Raw genomic sequence first — 17,808 nt, 5'->3', positions numbered from 1 at the left:
CTTGGAGACTTTGTTCTGCAGTTTTTGATACTGTTCTGAGAATACTTGTCTGATTCCTCCTAGTGTTTCCATGCCACTTATGCTGGTTTAGGTGTCTCTTCTCTGTGATTCCAAAGAGCACTTTGTGCTTGGTCTTTTCATAGCACTCTTCATGTGTACTATAGGGTTGAGGGTATCTATTTTGCAATACTGATGTGAGAAAATATATGTAAAGTAGCTGATCTTGGCTTAGAGTGGTTGTTTTTTTAAATTAACATTGTGATTCTCTATCTACATTTCAATCATGCCCCTTGTTATCTTTGAAGGAAGGGACTGTATGCCTGATGACTTGCACACTGTGTAGGACTTAGGTAGATATTCAGTAAACTTTGAAAAAAAATAAATGAATTGAATAAAATGAATTAATGACTAGCAAAGGTAAGGGATGAGTATGCTTTTCTTAACTACTCAAATATGTAAATAATAAGCATACAATTCCTCATATTTTCAATGAGAAAAAAAAATCTTTATTTAAAATAGGCTAACTGTTTTAGATTAAATAAAATACTCTAAAAATAAGAATTTAAAATCCAATGTATAAAACCCAGTAATACCAGGGAGAGGTTCTTTACGCATTTCAATTTAATCAAGTTTAAATGAAACAGCTTTGAATTCTGAGACTATGTGCTTCTTGCTTAGAAAAAAGAAAGCAGTGCTGCATTTCCTGGATATAATAGTGTCATGCTAGTAGGAGAAATCCTATAATGCTGAAGAGAGTTAAGAAACAGATTATCAAATGCTGAGACTCTTAGACTTGCTGTTAATAGTATTTCTAAATCACAGAGACAGTCAACACATTTTATTTCAATAAGAGAATGAAAGCAAGAAGGGAACCTACACTATTTCTAGCCACTTGTATTTATTAATACATGCTTAGCGTGTTTAATGCCTTTGCTGTAGAAGGTATTAAGTGTTTTAGCAAAAAGGTAGACTGTGGGGACAAAACTGGGAAGCTTGTGCATACAGAAAGTAATTGACATCTCAAGGTTTTCAGGGCTCGTGGAAACGCCATGCATCATGTACCATCTGGGGTTGGTGGACTTTGTTTCCTGGCATTGATGTTTGCTGAGTGTCTGGGGTCATTGTGGTATCCATGGTTGCTTCTCCTGTATCCAGGGGTGTGGTAACATCAGCACCATAGGTTTCATAAACCTCAGCTAATTCAGGGGTCATCAGTGGGTCAGCAGCTGATGGGGTGACCCCGAGGGGTCCCTTTCTCTGCCCTGCAGGGCCCCTTGCCAGGTTTGGAATGTTGTCCTTAGGGAAAGCAAGGAGTCCTGCATGAGCACCAGGTGCTATCTGTGAAAGTAGTGCTGGGTTTTTTGAATTGGCTGGGTTGGCCTCCTGCATGGGGGAGGCTTGTGCCTCTCCTTCTCCCTTCTCAGGACCTTTTGTTCCTGCTGGGGAGTCAAATTCCAGAGTAAAATCTCCACCCATGGCTGGATTGGGAGACATTCTCCTAAGGCTGTGCCTCAGGCCTCCAAATCCTGGGAACATGGCTCCATAGCCCATGGGGCCTCCTCTTCCTCCCTGGAAAAACCAACATTTATCAAGGAAACCATTAGTACATTCTATTAGCAATGTCACGCAATTATACCTGATCATATTCTCTGAGAATTTAGGAAAAAATTGATAGAGAACAGGGAACTGGCTGACAGCTTTGTGTAAACGTATTTCTCATTGAACTAGCTTTAAAATATAATAGGATTCTGCACATATCTAAGTTGGGGAAGGCAACTTCTGTGAAAGGTAGATAGAGTCTCCTTACCATGCTTGGCTGGAGGGAGAGGAGAGCAGCAGGCACAGGGCAGAAGAAAGAAAAAGTTAGTTTGAATTTAATTTTAAGAAAACAACAAACAGCTGAAATGGCTACAACCATCAGAAAACAAACAAAAACTGAAATCCATAACTGTGTTTGTTGAAGAATGTTTTGGAAGATCTTGTCAATGGCATTTCAAAGTATTCCCCAAATGAATGAAGCCCCATGTAAGAATTTTTCTTTCTTTTTCTCCTTTTCTTTCCTTCTCTCCTTTCCTCTAACCAAGTAAAATTTTTAAAAAAGCTTGATTTGTCTGAAGGAACTAAAATAGAATTCCATAACTTATCATGTTTCTTTTCTACCTTTACTACAAGGTAATCTGGGATGTTTGTGGTGATCAGCAATGTGTGACTCATATTTGTATTCTCATTTCCTTACAGTTTTGACTCACTTTAAATCCTACCTTCAATTTTCTTTGGCTATTTTTATTGTGTGTTTTTCATAAGCCACTACAAAATCTCTTGGGAATGAGTCAGAATATAAATAACTTGATCGATAGTATAAGATGGTAATTAGCACTTAATTTGAAATTTTAATTTGCAGCCAGTTGTGTTCATGTTATATAGATTCAACACTCTTTACTTCTGCCTTCTCTGACTCTGTTCTGAGTCTCAGCTCTTGGTGGGAATCCTTGGTCTGGGCTAGTTATATTTTCTTTCTTCTTCTTTCTTTCCTTAATAAGACAGTGACTGCCCTTATCCTAGGAATTTCACATTATCTGCACTGTGCTTGTCTTTTCTATTCATTCTGTAAAAGCAGGAATCTTATTTATCTTATTTATGGTATCTTTCTATGCATATAGCAAACAAAAGGCACTCCAAAATGTTGAGCTATGAGTTTTCTTTTAGTGATAGCATTTGTGTATATTTATTAATTTGATAGTATATATAGTTGACAATACCTTGTTAATTTAATATAACTTTTGCTTTGTTATCTTTGTTAACATATGTAACAGGAATTTCTGAGAAAAAATGTTAAGATATGTGGATTTATTGATTTCAAATATTAAACTGTACTCTTCATATGTGGATGTGAATGTAAGAATATACTATCCTTGACTTAGGCACTTTAAAGTTTATAATAATCAAATTTTAAACTTGGCTAATTTTCTTTTCCTTTTTGATCTTTTAATTTTGTGATCTGAATTATTTTTTGCTGCTATTGAATTGAGTGTTTAGGAGATTAAATGGTCCTAGAAAGAAAGGGATTGTGTATGAACTGCACATATCTTTTTTTTTTTTTTTTTAAGTGTTTGCAGTTCATTGCTGATGCCCTTTCAGGAGAGGTGTCTTTTCTGATCATACACAAAGAATGAGGCAGAACCCTAAACTCAAGAATAGTTATCATTAAAAAATATAGGAATTCCTGGGCGAGAGCTGTAGCTCAGTGGCAGAGCACTTGCTTTGCATGTGTGAGGCACTGGGTTCGATCCTTAGCACTGCATAAAAAACTAAAGAAATAAAGCATGCTGTCCTTCTACAACTAAAAGAAAAAATTTAAAAACATAGGAATTCCTCTATAGGAAATGCGATGAAATCTTTTGATACTATTTCAGAGTCAAGCTTCTGGTTTGGGAGTAGAAAAATCTAAGTCCTGTGATCTTTTGACTACTTTCATGGTTAGTGTCTTTTGTAGCTACTCATCTATGACTGTTATTTCTTGGTCACTATTTCAAGAAGAGTTAGAAGACATTACTCACGTCCATTTCTTCTGAACTCATCATGCCAAGTCTGGTAGGAGCATTCTGTTCAAGGAGAAACAGTGCATCATATTATGAACCAGCTGCCTTTTATTACCTTCTTATATACTAAAACAAAGTTAAAAGTCATTTAGCATTTCCTTAAGGCTTAATATTAATGCAGTATCCAGGGACAGAGCAGAAAGTCCAGTCATTCTTGAAAAAATGTAGCAAATTTGTCAGATCTAAAATTCACTTTTCCTTAATGCTAATTGTTGTGTCTGGCCAGAATTATCCAAATAGGGAACTGTGCCTCCTTACCATTTCAGTTGATAATGTAGGCACTTAGAGAATAGTTATTTGCAATATCTTGTGTGAGGTCTGGATTTTTATAATTTTAGCCCTCAAGATGATATTTAATTAAATATACTTTTAATAGAATATGAACTTACCAGTTGATTTGCTCCATAAGACGTGTAAAACATTCCTGGATAAAGCTACACAAAATAAAATGGTTTTCACAAAATGCTTTTTCCAAGGAAAGAACTTTCAAATCAAATTGCAAACACTTAGAGAAGCTGTATTTTAAAAACAAACAAACTTACTGCAGATGGTTTGTTTTGTGGCAGTGGTCCCCGAGATATCAAACGGGCTATATGGAACAACTTTAAGTGGTAAAAAATAAAACAAATGATTTACATAGGCAAATCCCACTACAGTAATACATAAGAATTATATGAAATACATTTTCAAATGGATTACTATGAAGAATTGATACTTAACGTTTCAGGAAACAAAAGAACCCATAATACTTCATATTTATGGACAAATGGAACAATTAAAAATTTCGTTAAATTTTTTTTTGAAATACAGATATATTTTTCCTAGGAAAGTATCTCAGTGAAATCTATACTTACTGATGGAACCTGTGGACCAGCAAAATCCATTACCAGGAGCTATATCATAGATAAGGATTAAAGTTACCAGTCAAAATAAACAAACTGAACAGACACTTATTTACGATTACAATAAAACAATTTAAAATATGTTTCTCTCTTTTATTTTTTTTAGTCTTTTAAGGGGATGACCCAAGAATTTACAATTGTCTTTTACTAAAGTGACTCAAGTGTTCTGGCAGGACAATTTGCTAGATCTAAAATTCACTTTTCCTTTAAATTTTATTGTGTGTGTCTGGCCAGAATTTGCTATATCTTGCAGAAAAAAAAGTAATGAATTTTGGAATTGGAACATACTTGGTTTGAATTCTGGCTCTGCCACTTTGATTTTATGTAATCCTGGCCAAATTCTGTAATTTCTTTAAGTCTATCTTGTCCTTAAAAGGGATAATCATATCTATCTTTATAGATATTAAAAGGGATGATCATATATATATTTTATAATATGACCTTTATGTTGTATATCTACTTTTCTAGATTGTAGGCAGGGTGACATGGGAGAATGTTAAATACCTCCAGCATAATAGTTACATGGTATATCTTCTTTTTTTCTGTCCATTGTTTTTTTTCTCTATTAAAGATACTTTATCAGAGATAAGATAAATTATGTTATAATGGCATATTAAGAATTGTAATGCAAAAATAAATAAATTAATTAAAAAAGATACTTTATTAAAGGTACTTTTGTACTTTTGGTTTTCATCTCTGCAGAGAGGTGATAATATAAGATCCTACTTGTTATGCTGAAGGATTAATCCTCTCCTCTGTCTTTCTAACAAATGAAAAAATGATGGTAGATTGCCTGGACTTCTCTGGGCTGCCCTGTATCCTATGAAAACTTTCACCTTTTGTAACTAAGAAGCCAAGTTTTAAAAGCATAGAATATTTTTTGAATGTGTCTTATCTCTGGTGGTAAAGGGTACAAATGAATATTTATGTTTTACTTAAAAAATAGTCCTCAAAATGAAAGGCTGATCAATAACATTTATATTTTCGTGTATTAGTTCTGAAGGCTGTGATTTTTAGAATTGGCCAGCTAATTAGTTTTCTTTCATTAGGTTAGTAGGTGATCCTGATCTGAATATAGAGAAAAGAATTACCTTAGATGTTGGTGGTTTCTCTGTTGGTGCCACCTGTTGCTCAGTTGCTGGGGGTTCTCCATCCTGCAAGGGCAGCTGCCTTGGATGCATTGGAGGTTGAGGACCACCCTTCTGGGCTGTTGCCTGGATAGCGGTTGCAGCAGTGGGCTGGAGGAAAGGTTTCAGTCCTGACTGTTGAGGCTGCAGGGATGGCTGTGATGGGAGAGGTGGGGGATGCACAGGCAAAGAATATTCATACTGTAGAAAAATTTGAAAAGAGTGTCAGGAAGGGTGTGGTGCCTAGAATTTCTACAGCAAAAGACTTGGGTGGTTTTTGTTTGGAAGGAATGTTAGGGGACTTAAAGCAGTATTTACATAGGAAGCAGAACTGATTTTATTTGAAGAAATTTTGGGTATGTTTGTTTCTTCTACCTCCTTTGGGATAAACATTGCTCTGGGAGATGGAAAGCTACTTGAACTTCCTAATGGAATGAATCATTCATTTCCTCCTCTGGGTTCTATGACTACCTGTATGTATTTTTATTTTACTACTTTCACTGCATTATAATTATTTGTCATAAATCTTTGGTCTCCTGTTAACTGAGAAAAAATAATGTATTTTATCTTTATAGCTCTTGTATTTAACATATTAACATAGTTCCTAACAAGTGTCTGGCACATGGTAGGTACTTAATAAATTGTGAGTTAATGAAAAGATAAGAACTAATTAAATAAAATACACATCAAATCCCTTCATCATGAAGTTCATTTTGGAAAAATTAGTCAAGTGAAGAAACAATTACCATTAACATAATTTATTGACTACTAAATGTGGACTGTAGTATAATGCTCCTGATGAGGAAGACCATCTGGAATTAAAAGATACTGTCAAAACCACCATGTTTGTTTGAGTCTTTTAGAAATTACTTGTGCTGAGTGGCTCCATATTGCTTGTAGATCAGTTACAAATTCCTCAAACTGGCATGGAAGTCTAATAATAATTGGCACTGTTTTGCCTCTTCAACCATTGTACATGTGTAAACTCTCATGCTATTTATTACTTCTACAATGCAATTTAGCACCTTGTAATATGTTGTCTTATCTCCCATAACATTTGAAATGTTATAAGCTTGGAGTCATTCTAAAATGTATTTATTTTTATCCCAAAGCACAGTTTGATTAACTTTATACTTGTTAGGCACCCAACAAATAATGATTAACAGATTGATATATTTATTGACTTCTATAGGGTTTGTTGTGTTTTAACAAGGATGTTTGTCATCATTTGAAATTAGCCTTTGGGAATTATATTTAGATAATTTTTAAAAATGAAAATAGTCCAAACTATAATCTGTTTTTAATTCTAAGGATTGTTTATCTATTATCCTTGCTAATAATTTTAACATTTCTCTTTTGTATTTTTTTCAATTTTTTTCTTAGTTGTAGATGGACACAATGCCTTTATTTATTTTTATGTGGTGCTGAGGATCGAACCCAGTACCTTACACGTGCTAGTCAAGCGCTCTGCCACTGAGCCACAACCCAAGCCCCAGATCTTTTGTATTTTGGAGGCCATTATCTTTCTATGTGAAATACATATGCAAATGGGTTGAAAATTTAAATTTCCTAATTAATAACAGTTTTTATAGGTTTTATTTTATTTGGTATTAGAATAATTAATGGTAAATTGCTAGTTCTTATTTCTAATATAACATAACTTAAAGAAGACAAGTGGGGAAAGATTTTAAAGCTTGAAATTTCAAACAAACTCATGCTTACCTGTTGAGTTTCATGTTCTGTTGGTCTTAGCCACGGGAGAGAGGAATGTGGTGGAAGGAGACCATGCAACCACAAAGAATTAAGTGATTTCCCAAAGCCAAATCTAGAAAACTATAAACATGGAGAAAAAACAAAACAAACATACTTACATTTCAAACTTATGGAATACAAATAAAAAGTAAAAATAACATTGGTTAATGTAAATTCTCTCTTCCAACAGACAAAAATTTCATTCTGGGTAAGACTGCAGTATTGCTATAAATTTGTTTAAGATTCAGCTTTTTAAGCACATGTGTTTTGGGCTATATAATAAAACTGATAATGTAAGAAAGGATTTAATTTTTTTTTTACTTGTAGATAGGATACAATACCTTTATTTATTTATTTATTTATTTTTATTGATGCTGAGGATCGAACCCAGTGCCTCCCATGTGGTAGGCAAATGCTCTACCACTAAGCTATACCCCCAGCCCAGGATTTTTTTTTAACTAAAGAAAATTCAATATTGTGTTTGTTTTCCCCTGCCACCCACCTTATTTTGTTTTTGGCAATCTCAATTACTTATTTGTTCTTTCAGTATTTAGGATATTATCTATTCATAAGCAGATTTTTTGAATTATTGCTACCACCATCATCACCACCACTAATTTCTGAATTAGAAATATTTGAAAATATGATTACCTGAGAAAGTGCATTCAATCCCTGGAGACTTCCCAACTGCCTCATTGTCTATTAAGTAAAAAATAAAATAAAATTAGTGTTTGTTGTATTAGTACATGCACTTTGGATAATGATGTCTATAATTTTCTTCCTTTTGACCCAGTTGATTTCTCATGACATTTAACATTATCAAGATAAAGTGTGGAATGGGTTAACTTGAATAAAAAAATGAGTAGACCCAAATCATACTGAGAGATGTACATGTGAAAGTGTGGATTTGCCATTATTGTTATTCTAATTAAAAAATGAGCTGGCTTTTATCATTAATTAAAGAAGGAACAGTGTCAGGTAAGTGTGTGTGGGGGTCACATTAAACATGGAAAAATGGCTCATTCAACTGATATATAAGTGTAATTGTGAGGATATTGCTTCATTAAATCTTTCCCCCTACTTAAATTACTTTATCTTAAACACATTCAATTTGAAAAACAATTTGGAAAAATAGACACACCAAACAAAGCAAACCAATCTTCAACTTTTTCCTGAGAAAAAAGACTTCAAAAACATAAGTATAAAATACATTGGAAGAAACATCTGGATAGATTATCAAGAATGTGACTATATCAACAAAAAGTCAATTTTACTTTTTTAATGGGAAAAGATTTAGAGTACTTTATAATGAGTTTAACTTGAAAGTGAGAAGAAAATTTCAAAGAAATGAGCTTCTATGTGAGATAAACTTCTAGCCCATATACCTACTGGCTGACCTCAGATTGTTATGAAAGAAGGAAATTTTGCAATGCCTTGTGGAAACTGGGGTATTTATAAACTCCTAAATTTCTGTTTATAGCTGTAAATGTTTTATTGTATGGTCAGAAGTTTCTATGTTTCGGGGGTTGTTATGAGAACTGCAGTAAGGGAAATACAGGCTATACAGGTGGTATTATAGTACAATGCTAATGCTATTTATTTATTTATAAAAAATAAATGAGAGCAAATGCGTTACAATTCTTACTACACATATACAGCACAATTTTTCATATCTCTGGTTGTATATAAAGTATGTTAATACCAGTTCGTGTCTTCATACTTGTACTTTGGATAATGATGTCTGTCACTTTCCACCATCCTTGCTAACTCCCTGACCCTCCCTTTGCCTTCCACCCCTCTGCCCTATCTAGAGTTCGTCTATTCCTCCCATGTTCCCCCTCCCTTCCCCACTATGAATCAGCCTCCTTATAACAGAGAAAACATTTGACATTTTTTGGGGGGGATTGGCTAACTTCACTTAGCATTAGCTTCTCTAATGCCATCAATTTACCTGCAAATGCCATGATTTCATTCTCTTTTATTGCTGAGTAAAATTCCATTGTGTATATATATTCCACGTTTTTTTTTTTTTATCCATTCATCCACTGAAGGGCATCTAGGCTGGCTCCACAATTTAGCTATTGTGAATTTGCTGCTATTAAATATTGATGTGGCTGTTTTCCCGTAGTATGCTGATTTTAGCACTTTTTTTGAACAAATAAATTTGTGCAGGTACGTTTTCTTCATGAAAACTTTATTACGTAAGATATTATAAGTGGCATGGCCAAATATAAACCATTTGTGACTATAGAGCAATGTGTTTTAATTAATGTCATAATTACATTAATGTGTACATAATATAAGGTATTAATTATAATTATTGCTTTGATTCACATATAGATTATATTTGAAAGCTTAAAGCACCTGCAAATTTAAAATTGCAGAATTATAGAATAAAGCTCTAATAAATCTCACTAACGTATCTAGAACTGCTTGGGATGACAGTCACAGACTTCTGACTAGGAAAACTAAAAACAGTTTATTATGTTTCTCCAAGATCAGGGACATGCCAATGTAAATATTATATACACAAACTCTAGTAATACATACCTCAAGGCTCAAACTAGCCATGCCAGGTGCCATGCCTGGTGCCCCAGGTTGCTGAGGAAACATCTAAATTGAAATAAGAATAATTTTGAGTTCTCTTAGAAACTTTCTTAAATGCATATTGGGAATAGAAAATCACCCCAGTACATAAGGGCTAGCTGAGAGGCCACCATATTGGTTTATTACTCAAATGAATTGGTATTTTGGACAGAATAAAGAAGAATTTAAGTTATTTAGGAGAATTACCATAATATTTAATAATTTTGCTACCTATGCATCATTTATTTTTGTGCATAGCTTACTCCTATGTTACTTTAAAAGCAAAATTTGATTTAAAGCTAAACACAATGAGAAGTAAAGTAACAAAAGAGTAGTAAAATAGATAGAATAGTAGTAAATAAATAAAGCAAAATTTCTTAAAAATTATTACATAAAAAGCAAAGGGGTTACACATGAACTGAATTTTCATATGATTTCAACAAACCTCCATGTTTTTGGTTTATGGCATTAAGGAAAATCATGTGCAAGACCTAACTTGCTTCCTATTCAATGGGCTTTAACAAGTCTTCCATCATCTTTAGTGGATGATTACTCTATCAACCAGTTGATCTGTGTTTTGTATTCTTAAATCACACCCAGGCTGGTTTTCCTTAAATAAAAAGCATTCTAGCACTAGTACTGTGCTATTATACTCAATATGTTCACTTGAAAGTTGTTAAAATTATAGCTGTATTTACAGAAATTAGTTTAAAATTTTAATTATTACCTTTTTAAGCCTTCCTTATATTTTTACATATTAATATGTGCAAATACCAGGGCACAAAATAGAGAATAGAAGAGTAGGAATTAGGGTAAATGGATTTTTAAAGTTTTTAGTTCTTTGGATATTTACATTTCTAGTGTCAAGGAATTCCTTCTTTCTTTCATTTGTACTACATATATTTTTGGAATATCTACTAAATATATTGGGATTATTTTTTCCTTTAGAAGTAAGAAGTTCAGGAATTGTACCCCATCTCATTTTAATCCCTACTTTTTCATGTAAGTAAAATCCCACTTTCTGAGTCATGGTGAAAATTTTTCTAAATAATTCAGTTTTGGACATGAATAGAAGGGAAGACATTATAAATGTGTAGCAAACACTCTGGGTAGAGAAGGAGGTTAGTTGTTTAGCTAGGAAGAATGATTGTGAGTACCTGTGTATATATGGGTATGAGTATGTATTATACAGCAGACTGCTCAGAATTTGAGAGGACTGTAAGAGCACAGTCTTCTTCCTTCCTATTGGTCAGAATACAAATAACACAGGTTTAACTACAGGACAAAATATAAGTATATTCTGGAACATATATTTCTATATGTTCCAAGGCATGAATTAAGGAACAATATTTACATAAATGTAAATAAAAATACATTTTCAATGAGGAATTAAAAGGAGACGAATATCTGATTTGATGGACAATTGTAAGGAATTGTCCTGTTCCTCAGAGTGGGCCTGATTGATTAAGGTATAGATCAGATAAGGTTCATAGTATCAATGTAATAGATAGTTGAGGTAGACCCTAATGTTGGTACCATATAAAGTTAAGTTAGGGTGGCAACCTCAATTTTTCTTTCATTTAAAATTCATCTTGCATGATAGGACAGAAATTCTACTTTTATTGTGGAAATTAAAATTTTCCTTCTTATAATATGTTTTCATCCTCTTTAAAACATTTAAGGAACTCAAATAGTTATAACCTTTTCTCTCAAGGAATTAAAATATTCTGAAGCTCATTTGAGGCCAACTATGAGCTCCTCAAGATAAGAGATCATGGCTTAATGTATTTTCATGTCTCCAGTGCATACCTCATAGCTGGATGCATGGTATGTGCATGTAATTGCATGTAGTCTGTGTGTAATTGCTAATGTATATAGCAACTGAATAAAGTCTTGCAACTGAAAAAGTCTTTGACATATCAGAATTGCGTGCTTAACTGAAGTAGTTTAGTGCTCCAAGAGATCATGTTTGTATGAGATCCTTACCCTATATGATTGTGTGGATTGGATGACATGTACTTAGCCCCATTGCCACGACCTGTTTTGAGAAATTGCAGCTCTCTGTCACACAATTTCACCCCTAAAAGGTAAATTTGTTACTTAATTACTAACTTTAACTAGAATTACCTAGCTTAGTTTTGTAACCAAAATAATTTGGCCAATATTGTCCTTTTTAAAATGAAGAAGTATACTTTACTTTTTTTCAGAGAAATTTTCTCTTTCCATTAAATACCATAATGATATAGCAAGGAGTTAATAACAAAATTGTGCCATGGTATTGTGGATGCCCCCAAAGTCTTTTAACTTCAAATAAATGAAATAAAACTTAGAAATTGTCTTTGGGATATTTTAAATATTGTTTGGAATAGAAAAAATATGTGACAGACTTATTGCATTTTGATAATAAGGCTGAAATGTGAGCTGCATGACTTTGATTCAGTAGAATCTATACCAATGAATTAAATCAAATGAGTTCATGTAAGGACTCTTAGCCAATGTCATTTCAGTGTTGCCTGATATCAAACTATCAGAAACCCATGTAGGGTATACTCTAGAAGATAAACTTACCGGCACTGCAAAACTCATTTCCAGGAGGCACAGGATCAGTATCAAGTCTTTCATTTTGAAAAATGAAATCTAAAACACAATTGGTGGAGAATTAAATCAGGTAAATTTTTACATCATGACTAAAAGACATTTAAAAAAGTGAATCTGAATCTATGCTCTTCCAAAATAATCAAGTTTTAAAAAAATATCCAAAAAGATTTGTAATTTAGTTATTCCTGGAATGAATTGGCAAGTAACTAAAAATATCTAAACACTTTATTATGGAGTTACAATCTAAATGACAATTTAGGAATGACCTATAAGGATATTCTTTAAATTCTGTGCTGCATTTCATAAAACAAATTATAAATAAATCCCTTCCAGTATGTGAAATCTTGGTCTATCAAGTACTATTAACAGAAAACTATAGTTTGCTTAAACTTTGGGACAAATTTTGAAATACATTTACAATGCAATTTCAATAAACCTTTATTTGCAGATGTATGGGATATATCATTTGATGTTTAGATTATCTACATAAGTATGCCAAAATTTATCTTTGTCAAGTTAGAGTAAATGGAATATTTTAATTTCTTTTGGCTTTAGTCGAATATATGTCCCCCAATTCAGTTTTTCCTCCTAAAATGAATTATCTTTCTAAATTTATTCTGTAAGCTCAAAAGGATCTTTGCTGTTACATAAGTGGAAATCTGAATAATAAATAAATTTGCTTATCTCCTAATACTTTTCTAAATTAGGTACTGTCACTAATAATCACAGATAGTAAAAAGAAAAGGTCTATAGTTAAGTCTTTTTTTTGCTCAGCTGGATGGTTATTAGATATGTCTTCTCTGAAACATGCTAATGGATTATAATAAGCTATTATTCAGCATCTAGTGACAAATGAAGATAAATCTTCTTTATAAAGGTTGCCTGAAGATAGGAAAAAAGAACTTACAGGAAATATATGGAAACCATAAAATCACATTTTACCTTAGATGCTGACATTCACTGTGTTCTCAGGGTCTGTTGATGCTAATCAAGATAGTTCTAAGGAAAGAAGATTAAATTTTTTTTCTGGACTGTGCCTAGGACTTGCTCTGTACCTCTCATTCAGGGAAGATCAGAAACCTTTATTTAAAGTGGTGGTCCACCAATCAAAGTGAAGCAAAATGCAGGAAAAAAAAATCTCTGCTCCTGCAATTAGCCCACACCCTTTTATTGCATGCAAGGACATTGACCCTGTAGGGTTTCATTATTTTTAATTGTAACTCAACCCTTGTGTTTATTCAGAGAACTGAATTACAGGGAAAACAGCAAGGGAAAAGCGGACATAGGTTCTAAAGACAATCATTTTGGTGAGTTGAGGGAAATATACGTAAAATAGTTGCAAAACAAGCCATTATCTGTTTTGTGTAAGCATTTATCTGTAGATAAAGCTAGTGACCCAGTGCCAGCAATCTCAGGAGTTTCAAACTCAGGTTTATTGTGGTAAAGGTAACTCCTTTCCTTCCCTCCAACAGACATTCACACTAGGGGTAAACACTAAAATATCTTTCTGGGTTTGAAAGAGAAGGTGAAAATATTAGATGGATAATGAAAGTGTTGTGTTTTTTCCCCCACAGAATTTTCCAGGTATTTTCATATCCAAAGATAACTGATTAGAGAAAATCAAGCTTTTGTAAGACATTTTAATTCGATCTTCTGCAATAATCACTTTGGGTAAGGCTTTGAGTGCATATTCTTTGTGGGGAGGGGAGCAAGATTCAGAAGATTCTCCATGAACCAATCAGATAAATGGGCACAACTCTCACTTCACTCTTTAGATAAATCCATTTCTAGGCATTGGTATCAAGCCAGATTAATAAGGCAAATTTGGGTCCCTTGAAAGGTTAACATCAACATGGATGGGTTTTTCTCCATGAATAGATAAAAATATTGTAGCTATAGATAGAAAATCATCTGCTTTTGTTACATCTCTGCCCCTCTTAGTCTTTCTAAAGGTGTGATTTAACACATGGTAGGGTTAAGCACAGAAGGAATAGTTTCTGAAGAAGGGATGACTCAGTACACTCTAGGGAAGTAGAGATCTTGTCAATTATAGGGAATATGGAGGAAACTGGTATTTTGGGAGAAAGACATCTCCATAACGAAGTACAGGTCTAATAGCTTCAAACAATGTTTATCTAATAAGCTGTCCTTGGAAAACCCTTTCTCCCACTTATAACAAAATTATCTTTAGGATGCAAAGAAATAATATCAGTGTGTTTTGTAAACAGTAAGATATTATTGAAATAAAAGTGTTATTCTCCCCACTCGCCCCAAGCTCTGTTGCTTGATCAAGTCCCTTAGTCTCTGTGAGCCATGGTTTCTTTTTTCATAATATAAGGCTAATAACTTATAGCCACAGGCTTGTCTTGAAAATTCACTGAGATGATGAATATGTAACAGTTGCCAAACAGTGGATGCTTAATAAATGTGTTGACTGTCCTTTTTGTGGGAGAAACTGCTTGAAACATGGGGCCACAAGGACACTGAAGTGTGTGTGTGTGTGTGTGTGTGTGTGTGTGTTGAAACATGGGGCCACAAGGACACTGAAGTGTGTGTGTGTGTATGTGTATGTGTGTGTGTGTGTGTGTTGAAACATGGGGCCACAAGGACACTGAAGTGTGTGTGTGTGTATGTGTATGTGTGTGTGTGTGTGTGTGTGTGTGTGTGTGTTGGAGGAGATGGTATGCTATAGTTAGCTTCATGAACTCCAAGAATAGTTAAAGGAGAGACCCAATGGTAGGCATTTCCTCTGTATGGAAATTGATGCTGAATCCATGAGACAGCTAAAATGGGGAATGATGGTATGCGTATCTTTTACAAGTTATGAGCATCATTATGGAATAGTGATGAAGTTGTTTTGGTAGGATTCCTATGTTCTACTTTGCTCTTAAGCAAAATATCCAATATATCATAGTTGATATTGCTTCTTCTTATCTTCAAAAGTCCTTCATGCTTACTCCTGTATTCTTCATTTTCAGATGTTTACCTGGTATTTTTTTTTCTCTTCCGATATCTTGCATACCAACAGCAAAGTTTTCTTAAATACTGGTTTCAGCACTTCGCTGCCCTACTCACAAACTTTTAAAGGATCCTAAGGCTATCATGTAAAATTCACTCTCTGTAATTAGACAGTTAAATTAACATTTCAACTTACCTTTCCAATTTTTTCTCTCACTTTATGTGAGCTACTGTGCATTGATACAGTAATAATGACTGTTGCAATCAGTTGGAGTTGGTTTCATTTTGCTGTATGTTTTTGGGAAAGTTGATAAGTATCCTAATAAATTCTATGAATCATATTTTAATTACAAGAAAATTGGAAATTAGTATAAAATTAATTTCTTCTAGTCATTACAGTTGAGGCAATAACTGTAGTTGACAAATAATGTTGGTCATGACTATACCTATATGAAGAACAACCAGAGTGCCGATAAAAAGCTATAACATGCTTGCATCTAGAGTACAGCAAAAATGAACAACAAACAAAAACCCTCATGTAATATGCTACAGAAAAACTCATACGAAGAATTCTAGGGCAAGGGGATCCTGCAGAAGATGTTAGTATAGTGACTAAGAATACATCTGTTTAAATTCCCTCTGTTACTTACATTTAATATTTTCATTTGTAAAATGTGACTTATGATGTCAACATTAGTTTAATAAAATTTAAATATAATAATAAATATTATGTACATATTTAGTATGCAGAAGATGTCTATTGATGATGAATTATTATTATTATTATATATTATTATATTGTTATATATTATTGTTAAAGAAACATGTATGCTAAGTGTACTTCATATTGGACTTTTTAAAGGATTATTGAGGTAGAAAATAAGTACAAAAAGTATATCAGTACAAAAAGTAACACATATTTAATGTATACATACTCATGATACCATCATTACAAACAAGGCAGTAAACATATCCATCACCTCCAAAAATTTCCTTGTGTTATTCTGTGGGGTGTTTTTTAAAATTTTTGTAATTAACTTAGCATGAGGTCTATCTTAATATATTTAAACATATTTTGTGGTACTGGGAATTGAATCCAGGGGTGCTTAACTACTGAGTCACTCTCCTGCCCTCTTTAAAATTTTACTTTTGAGACAAGGTCTTATTAAGTTGCTGAGGCTGGCCTTCAACTTTCCATCTTTTTTCCTCAACCTCTTGAGTCACTAGGATTTCAGGTGTTCTCCATGGTACCTGGTTCTTGACATATTTTAAAGTGCACAATATAGTTTTCTTAACTATAGGCCCTACTGTATGTTGTACAGTAGGTCTCTAGAACTTATTCATCTTGTAGATGAATAACATAACTTTTATCCATTTTCCCCTCCTTCTAGTTCCTGTTTCTGTGTGTTTAGTTTAGATACCTCATATAAGTAGAATTATGCAGTATTTGTTCTTTAGTGACTAGCTTATTTCACTTGGCATGTCTTCTAGGTTCATCTACATTGTTGTCTATGCAGGACTTCCCTCTTTTTGAGGATGAATAATATCCCATTATATCTATATACCATGTTTTCTTTGCACATTCATCTGTTGATAGACATTTAGCTTGTTCTCTATCTTATTCTTAGATATTGTGAATAAAGCTGCTATGAACATGGTGGGTCTTTCCAACTTTTCTACCCTCTTAATACTTATTGCTTAAAGTTCTACTTAGATTTTACCTCTTTTATAACTCCTTCTCTAACCATTCTGTTCCACTGTGATTTTTCCCTTCTCTGAATTCCAAATATTTGTTTTTTCCATATTTTTATTGGTGCATTGTTAATATATACAATAGTGGGATTTGTTGTTACATAATCATCCAGGCACCCAATATAACAGTCTAATTTGATTGTTCCATAGTATTTACCTATTACCCGACACCACTTTCTCTTCTGATCTCCCTTTGATTTTCATGAGATCCACCCTTTCCACATTTCTTTCTTATTTTCCTCTCTAGCTTCCACATATGAATGAAAAGATATGACTCTTAGCTTTTGGAGTTTGGCTGACTTAGCTTAACCATAATGTTCTCAAGTTCCATCCATTTCCCTGAAAATGACATAATTTCATTCTTCTTTTTTTTGGTGGGGGGGTAACCAGGGATTGAACTCAGGGGCCCTTGGCCACTGAGCCACATCCCCAGATCTAGTTTGTATTTTATTTAGACACAGGGTCTCACTGAGTTGCTTAGCACCTCACTTTTGCTGAGGCTGGCTTTGAACTTGTGATCCTCCTGCCTCAGCC

General features: G+C 33.5%; 1 protein-coding gene across 2 annotated transcripts; it reads right to left on the bottom strand.

Moving 5' to 3' along the window:
* Nucleotides 1-1,029: 1,029 nt before the first annotated feature.
* Ambn (ameloblastin) lies at nucleotides 1,030-13,521 on the bottom strand. Of its 2 annotated transcripts, none has more exons than XM_076865036.2 (11): nucleotides 13,507-13,521; nucleotides 12,535-12,603; nucleotides 9,931-9,993; nucleotides 8,032-8,079; nucleotides 7,351-7,461; nucleotides 5,593-5,829; nucleotides 4,454-4,492; nucleotides 4,142-4,201; nucleotides 3,989-4,033; nucleotides 3,558-3,602; nucleotides 1,030-1,569 (listed from the first exon to the last, which is right to left on the bottom strand). In XM_076865036.2, the coding sequence occupies exons 1-11, from the start codon at nucleotides 13,519-13,521 to the stop codon at nucleotides 1,030-1,032; spliced, it is 1,272 nt and encodes a 423-aa protein (XP_076721151.1). The 2 variants fall into 2 exon arrangements, with proteins under 2 accessions (XP_076721151.1, XP_076721152.1); XM_076865037.2 differs by having other exon boundaries at nucleotides 5,593-5,784.
* Between the last annotated feature and the right edge of the window lie 4,287 nt (nucleotides 13,522-17,808).

Source organism: Callospermophilus lateralis, chromosome 8 (genome assembly GCF_048772815.1).
Source record: "Callospermophilus lateralis isolate mCalLat2 chromosome 8, mCalLat2.hap1, whole genome shotgun sequence".
NCBI lineage: Eukaryota > Metazoa > Chordata > Mammalia > Rodentia > Sciuridae > Callospermophilus > Callospermophilus lateralis.
The sequence above is the reverse complement of the archived record's forward strand: the minus strand, read 5'-3'. Positions and strand labels throughout refer to the sequence as shown.

Excerpts from the sequence above, each read along its gene's own strand:
- Ambn (XM_076865036.2), bottom strand. Across the intron at positions 9,994-12,534 it reads AAATGAGTTTTGCAGTGCCG|ATGTTTCCTCAGCAACCTGG; the intron begins GTAAGTTTATCT and ends ATTTCAATTTAG. Across the intron at positions 3,603-3,988 it reads CTTATGGAGCAAATCAACTG|AATGCTCCTACCAGACTTGG; the intron begins GTAAGTTCATAT and ends CTCCTTGAACAG.